General features: G+C 31.4%; 1 protein-coding gene across 1 annotated transcript; it reads left to right on the top strand.

Annotated features, from left to right (window-relative positions):
- The first annotated feature begins 3,564 nt into the window (after positions 1 to 3,564).
- Positions 3,565 to 7,612, top strand: LOC129910889 (monocarboxylate transporter 9). Its single transcript, XM_055988478.1, has 5 exons — positions 3,565 to 3,699; positions 3,764 to 4,654; positions 4,725 to 4,869; positions 7,162 to 7,282; positions 7,381 to 7,612. The coding sequence occupies exons 1-5, from the start codon at positions 3,622 to 3,624 to the stop codon at positions 7,598 to 7,600; spliced, it is 1,455 nt and encodes a 484-aa protein (XP_055844453.1). The 5' UTR covers positions 3,565 to 3,621; the 3' UTR covers positions 7,601 to 7,612.
- Positions 7,613 to 8,097: the final 485 nt, after the last annotated feature.

The raw sequence follows: 8,097 nt of genomic DNA, 5'->3' as shown, positions 1-8,097 counted from the left end.
AAACGTATATAAGTAGTTTTAAAATAAATAATTTTAGCTTAAGAAAGACCTTATGGACGTAAAACGTAATGCTTTTCAAAGATTGTTTTTTTTTTTTTTTTTTTTTTTGAAGTGAAAACGGGTTGGGGTCGAAATTCTGTATGTTGCAAAATTCTGTATTCAAAATACTGTATGCCAAAATACTGTATGTCAAAATTCTGTATGTGCAAAATGCTGCAGGAACAAAATTCTGAAAGTCAAAATTCTGTATAGCAAAATTCTGGTTGGTCAAAATACTGTATTTCAAAATTCTGTACATCAAAATTCTGTAAATCAAAATTCTGTAAATATGCTGCAAAAAAATATCGTTTTGATAATGTAAAAAAGTGCGCGCGCACTTTTTTACATTATCAAAACGATATTTTTTTACAGCATATTTACAGAATTTTGATATACAGTATTTTGCCGTACAGAATTTTACAAAACAGAATTTTGCATGTCAGTATTTTGTTGATACAGTATTTTGACGTACAGAATTATGGTATTACAGTATTTTGACCCCACAGAATTTTGTCGTACAGAATTTTGACAAGCAGAATTATGACCCGCTCCCAGTGAAAACTTCTTTGGTATCGTAGTGATTTGAAACACGATGAAACGAAAAAGCTACAGGCGACGAAAAATAAATTGATTAAAACTTTTTTGTTTAGGAGATAGATGAAGGAAATTTATACTGGGGTGAGATAACGGTGAAAAGATGTTCTTTTTCTAAACACGTAAGATGACATTAAAAATTAATACGCATTTATACATTTAACTTTAATACGCATGCTGATTGTTTTACATTTTCATTTGATAAATCATACATAACGGTACGTACTCTACAAGTTACACAATCTTAAATTGAAAAACTTGAAAAATACCTCAAACACCTGTGCAGATCTGTTGCGGATGACCAGCCACCAGTGTAGGAAGTACCGTAATCTCAGTTTGAAATTTCGACATGGTTGTCTTTAAAAAATTCTGACTTTTCTTCTAGGCATCGTAGAATGGTTGTAGCGCCATATAAAAGGTGAAATAATAAGCTTTTAGATGATATAAAATTTATTATAGGTTGTCATTTAAAAAATGGATTTAATGGTCTTAAAAAAGTAAAAGATTTATTTTTTTTTTTACTTTTTTTTTATGAAAACTGATTGGGTTTAAAAAATTCTGCCACTTTTTGTAGATGTTGTACTGACAAGGTCGATATAAATACTTTGAGCTGAAACAATAAGCTTTCAGATGATATAAAATTTATTATAAGTTGTCATAAAAAAAAATGGATTCAATGGTGTTAGAAGAAAAAAAAATTTTGTTTTGCTTTTTCCATGAAAAATTATTGTTTTGAATAAATTTATTTTTATACTTTTTGTGCATTGTAAAAATTTAAATATGGCTTTATTCGCGCACATGATTTTTTTTTAATCGTCGATATTGTGGAAATCGAATAATTTTTTGAATAATTTTACATATTGTTTGGCTATTGATTCTTGAACACTTTTCAACATTTTGCATTATCACAATAATGAATTCTATCAAAAAGCTCAGTATTTTTCAATTTCAACAAACAAAAATGGAGACAAAGCTTTTAGAGATTAAATTATGTATATATCCTATGAAACCAATACCACATTCAGTATTATGGTCTAGTTAATGATTTTATCATGACTTTATCAAAAATCAAGAATTAAAAGAGTGCCAAATTATTTCGCTGAATCTACTATCGTTTAAAGCTTGGTTTTTGTCTAATAAAATGTATTTAATGCTCAAAAAGATGTAGACAATCTTCTTTTTTTTTTTTTAATCTTATATGGATTTTAGAAGTAGTATTGACGTGGTTGCATTAATTTTTCGAAATAATAATATCGGATGACAACATTTTATAACAAAAATTGAAAATGATAATGATCCTTAGTTGCCAAGTTCGAAAATTTTCCTTTACATTTTTGAATTTAAACAAACTTTTAAGTTAAAATTACCTACATAGATATATATATATTTTCTAAGTTGGGTTAGTAAAAACATAGTTGTCTACTGAAAACTTAGTAGGATATTATTTTTAATTTACTTCGAGGGTTTGAGCACTCACGACACACCACGACAGCTGTGTGAAAAACTGTTTTTTAGAAAAACTTAAAGAAATATTACACAAAATAGTTCTAGTTTTGAACACAGAACCTTTGGTTTGACAGTCCATCCATGAAAAAATAAGTTAAGTGATATAGTCAAAAAATAATTTTAAGTCTTAAATTCACCTTAAAAATGAGCCATTTATTATTATAAGAATTTTACTATTCATAAGAAAATAGAATTTTTGTTTCCTTTTATTTTCTCGCAGTATATATTAAGATTTGAAAACTTTTGAGTTACACTATGATCACATTTACAGCACCAATTTTAAGGCACATGCAATAAGGCGAAAAGTGAAGCTACTTTCACAGGAACCCTTTTGACTTGGTCCTTTGTTGGATGAACTCCGCTTTGGGCTCTGCCTTGCTGATTGTGACGGGAGTCAGGGCCTATAATCGACACTCACCGTGACACAGCGAAAAAAAGACTTTTTAGGTTTATTTGTATGAGTTTTGAATTCCTTTTAATTCCTTTTTTAAAAGACTTCAAAAAAGGAGTGGTTCTCAATTTGACTGTATTTTTGTTTTATTTTCGTTTATGTTTGTTATCTCAGAACTTTCGACTTGGTGAACCGATTTTGATGATTTTTTTTTTTTTTTTTGGAATTGGTGCTTCAAATGATTGTAGTCCCATTTCTAATGGCTCAAATTCTGACAATGGCGTTCATAAGATAGAAATCGTTTTTTGTTAAAAATATAGTTTTTTAATTGTTTTGAATTGGTTTGTTTCGCAAAGTAAGAAAAATTTCTACGTAAATATTTTTTCGAATTCATTCCTTTGTTGGCGATCGCAGAAAAACTTATTTTCACAACAACACCATAATAATCCAGTTAAAAATTCATTCACCCCGAGAAAAATATTTACTTAGCAAACTCACTAACAAGTAAACAAAAAATATATTTTAATAAAAAATATCTGTATTCGATAAATGTAAAGCTTTACGGAAAATGTTTCACTATTACTGTTTAGACGAGTGAACGAACAACTAAATACTGGTATACAAGTAATAAAAATATCGTGGAAAATTTGATTTTATTTTCATTATCAAAGAATTCATGATTTACATTTTGCATCCTCTCATTATTGCTTTCCCAATCTTTATTACCTTTCTTAATATATTTTTAATTAAGCTTTCGTTAAGAACAGAAGCAGATATTTGTACGACGATAAGATCTTATCTTTTTTTCAACTGCTGCCGTTTGTATTTAGATCGTCACATCATTTTGATGACTCCTTAAAGATTTACAATATCCACCTTTCTTATCAACATTTGATTAAGAAAGATACGAGCCTCCTTCTTCTTAATCCCATAGAATCAAAAACAACAAGATTTTATCTCTTTCCCAGCATCTTTTGTTATCAAAGCTTGATCTAGTTCCTTTTGTAGGCATCAGTAAAAATCTTAAATTTAGTGCAATTTTTTATGTTAACTTGTTCGGTTGATAAAAAATCGGTTTAACGATTTCGAAAATGAAAAAAAACATAAAACTCGAAGCTCCAGATGGTGGTTGGGGCTATCTTGTTTGCATTGGAATGTCTATGCCATTCGTTAAGTTTTTACAAAATTCCGTCCTAAAAAAAGACTAATTTTTTTCTCTTTTTGGTCCTTCAGACATGCATCCTTGGAAATTTCCCATCTTTCGGTTTGATCTTCGGTGACTTCCTGAAAAGTATTGGAGCTGAAACAAGTGCCATAGCTTTCATAACAAGTGCCTTCTTTTGTTCGTTAAGTTTTGCCGGACTTTTTGCAAATAATCTCTTCAAAAGATTCTCCATTCGGACTGTTGGAATTGTTGGCGGTGTACTCTATTTCATGGGATCTGTGATGCAAATTTATGTCAAAAGTACTGTTCAACTTACAGTGGCTTATAGCTTATTTCAGGGTATTGCTGCTGGATTAATAATACCATCATGCTACACAATCTTCAATAGTTATTTTGTTAAAAAACGTGTTTTTGTGATGAGCTTAACTCAAACACTCATCGGAATTGGAACCATGTTGTATCCGGTTATTGTTCAAAAACTCATTGATTGGTATGGATTTAGAGGGTGTTTGTTGGTTCTTGCGGCCATAAATAGCCATGCAATATTAGGAATGATTCTATTGCAGCCAGTAGAGTGGCATATGAAAAAAGTTGAGGTTAACGATGAAGAGATTGAGGAAGATCGTACAGAGCCTTTAATGAGCGCAGAAGAACGTCGCCAGGAACCACAAGATACCTTAAATGTTCAACCAAATGAAAGTCTTGCAACTCGAATGGGAAGTATTGTCAGCTTAGGTAATTGGAATGGACCGATTGCTTTGAGTGGAGCATCTGTGGAATTTCAACCATTTCCGAATAAACCAACACTTTGGCAAGCTATTGTTGACTTTCTTGACTTATCTCTTCTAAAAGATCCAATTTATTTAAATATTGTTTTGGGAATGTCATTTTGCTTATACTCAGATATGGCTTTTTTCACTTTGCAACCGTTGTATCTTTTTGAATTGAAATATACTAAGGTATGTTATGAAAATCATAATTCATGTTGACTTTGTGATTTTATTTATTTTTTTTATTTTTTTTTTTAAGACGGAAACTGCTAACATTATCGCAATTGGAGCTGCTGCTGATATGATATCACGTGTTGTTATAGCAGTTAGCGCTATTTTTGTCCCAGTTTCATCGCGTTTTATTTATGTGGCTGGAGCATTTTTTACTTTTATCGCAAGATTTGGTAAGATTTTTTCAATGATTTATAAATTGTATTATGTGATCTTCTGGTTTATATATGTACTTTTGTACTTAGCTACTAATAAATCTATCACTCTTAACATAAGTGATGTGCTACTTGTTTTCGAAGTATTTTTTCTGGTGAATTGGATTTTGTTGCATGATTGTTTTCTGTTTTCCAAATATTCTTCTTTTTGAGATTGCTTTCTAGATTTTTTTTTTTAATTAATTAAAATATGTATCTACATAATTGAAAACAAAGTTTTTCTGTAGTTTTCAAATTCAATGATATTAAATCTATATCAAATTAATTTGAGAAGTCTCTATTTTTCCATCGAATAGAATCAAAAGAGTCCAGAAAGCTGTGGCCAAGTTATTATAGATTTCAAAACAGTATAAAAGTTTCCAAAGTCGAATTAAAAACGAAATATTTATTAAAAAATTCAACAAAACAGTTTATTTTAGAGCAAAAAACAAATAATACAGTCAAATAAGGTGAAAAAAAGTCTAGAAAAATCTCATGTCCGCAAGTCGCGATTTTGAAGGTCAAAGCACGAAATGGAGATTTTCAAAACTAGCAAAAATAGACGATGGTATTGTAAACACATGTGATACATGTTTTCAAAGTATTTTTTAATGCTGATTCCAAAAAATGTAAAAGGCAATCTGACGTCTCTGAAAAAAGTTATACCTGCTTTTCATCTGTCAACCCATATTATTATAACAGTTGCAAACTTACTTCACGCTTTGACCTTCAAAACCGTGACTTGCGGACATGAGATTTTTCTAGACTTTTGAGGTATGTTATAGAATGCCAAAAGGTATTGAGCAAAAAAATTTTCTATTAGCATTCACTCCGAGGTTAAACCCTTATTTGACTGGATAAAGGGCAGTGGCGTACGTTGAGTTGCCGGGGCCCAGGTACAAGACTCAATTTTGGGGCCCCTTTGATATTTGGGTCCCATTTGGTAAAGAAATTAAGAACAAATAAAAAAGTAGGTACGTATATTCGCAACACTCTTTTTTTGGGGGTACCTGATGTATCATTCGTTGGTCGCTAAGATTATTCAAGTAATATTTTTTGGAGCTCTAAGATAATAGGTATGTAAATTTTCGTTCAAAAAAGCCATTTACTTGTTTGGGGCCCCTGAGATAATATTTTTTTTTTTAGATGAAATAAATATGTTGTTGGCAACTGCGATTCATGATTCATTGATTCTTGTTCACGTATAAAAAGTTGCCTTCTTTGCATTGTCTTCATTCGGGGGCCTGGGGCGTGACGGGGGCACCGCCCCGCTTGCCCCAATTGTGTGTACGCCCTTGATAAAGGGTTTTGTTTAAAAAGAAAAACAAATAACATTTCGAGGAAATGTGTTTATTTTTATTTGTTTTTTTTTGCTCTGGAAAACCCTGTGTTGTCGAATTTAAAATTTAATATTTTTTGTTCTAATTTTAATTTTGGAAACTTTTATACTGTTTTGAAAACTGTTATAACTTTCAAGTTTTTGAAAAAAAAGAAAACCAATGTCAATCCATTCAAATTTTTGCCAAGGTATTGCTCTCAAAAAATGTATAAAAAGTTGGTATTCCAATTTTAAGAAAATATTTATCAACAAATTTTCCAAATTAATTGAACATAAGCGACCTAGCACACACACAGAAATTCGTACTAGTGTGAACAAGAACATGCATTTTGAAAATTAACAGCTTGCCAATATAATAATATATTATAGCTGGGTTACTTCATTCCGATACAAACGCCGGGGAAGAAGTAAACTTCAAAAATGTAGGTATGTTTATTGTATGGAAAAAAATGTTACGCATACGCCACAGTGAGCTTTCAATTGGGGGAGTGCTTATGTTCTGGGTACTCTCGTTTCATTGTTCAGAAAAAAATGGAGAGGAATATTTTTAAATGGAACGTAATATTCGTTTAGATTTACACCTCTGCTCCCTTACCATACTCGATGCTAGGATTATTATAGAACAAAAACACAAATCAATTAGGGTAGTGTTGCCTATTTTCGGCCGTCTCCAGTTTCCGACCACCTTTAGGAAAATCGTTATAACTAGGGATTTCGTAGAGTTTATTTAAAATTTTTGCTCCTATGCTGTTCTCTTATATGTTAGAACAGCAAATTTGAAATAAAACCCTTGGAAATCACTAGTTATAGCGATTTTCCAAAAGGTGGCCGGTAACTGGAGACGGCCGCAAATAGGCAACTCTACCCTACAAATTTTGTTTTGTTTTATTACTTTTTAAATCAAGATTTTATTTCTGTTTTAACCTAAACAGCTTTTTTGGAAGTATTTGATTTTACTCGTATGGCCATAATAACTGCAATATTGGGTTTCTTGCGCACATGGTTCCATGTAACAATGTCGTTGGTAGTTGCAGAACATCTTCCTATGAAGCGGTAAGGAAATTTAATTTAGTAATTTTAAAATGTTTATTATTTTTCTTAGTTTTTTATTTATTTTTGTTTTACATGTTCTTTTTCTAATTTATTTACAGTTTTGCATCGGGTTATGGATTATTTATGTTTCTTCAGGGAAATATAATGTTTTTAATAGGTCCAATTGTGGGTTATGTACGTGATAGAACTCAGGATTATGCTCTAACATTTCATTGTTTGAACTTTTTTATGGCTCTTTGTGTATTTCCATGGATAATGGAAATGATTTATGTTAAATGTCGTAAGCAAAATAAAAGTGCAGATCATGACCTTAATTAAATAAATTAACTTAATTATAACTCATTTGATTGTTTGTCGTTTTGTTCTTTATTTGTATTTTTGAAGTTATACTTCTTATGGGAGGGTGGGTATGAAAATTTACTTTTTGACAAGAATGTCAAAGGGATTATGACGCGATCACCCTGGGTAGCAGGGCTGTCGTTTCACCTTTAGAGTAGGCAGTACTTTAGTATTTAAAAATGCAGTACGCCGCAGTACGGCAAACATAAAACACACAACACGTTGCAAGTTACATGTTTCATGTGGCAAGTTGCATGTGGCAAGTCGTATGTGGCAAGTTGCATGTGGCAAGTTGTATGTGGCAAGTTGCGTGTGGCAAGTTGCATGTGGTAATTTCCATGTGGCAAGTTGCCAGGGTTGCAAAAAGCTCACATTTCAGCTCAGCTCACAGCTCAGCTCAAATTTGAGCTAGGTACCATAGCTTAGCTCATTTGAGCTGAGCTGAAAGTGAGCGCCCCAACTTCCAACGCCTATAT

This window comes from Episyrphus balteatus, chromosome 2, assembly GCF_945859705.1.
Source record: "Episyrphus balteatus chromosome 2, idEpiBalt1.1, whole genome shotgun sequence".
Lineage (NCBI taxonomy): Eukaryota > Metazoa > Arthropoda > Insecta > Diptera > Syrphidae > Episyrphus > Episyrphus balteatus.
This window is presented reverse-complemented; position numbering and strand designations above follow the sequence as displayed.

What these genes read in the sequence shown, in the direction of transcription:
- LOC129910889 (XM_055988478.1), top strand. Translation starts at nt 3,622, where the DNA reads ATGAAAAAAAACATAAAACTCGAAGCTCCAGATGGTGGTTGGGGCTAT. An exon ending in TTGAATTGAAATATACTAAG is followed by an intron (nt 4,655 to 4,724) that starts GTATGTTATGAA and finishes TTTTTTTTTAAG; the next exon opens with ACGGAAACTGCTAACATTAT. An exon ending in GAACATCTTCCTATGAAGCG is followed by an intron (nt 7,283 to 7,380) that starts GTAAGGAAATTT and finishes ATTTATTTACAG; the next exon opens with TTTTGCATCGGGTTATGGAT.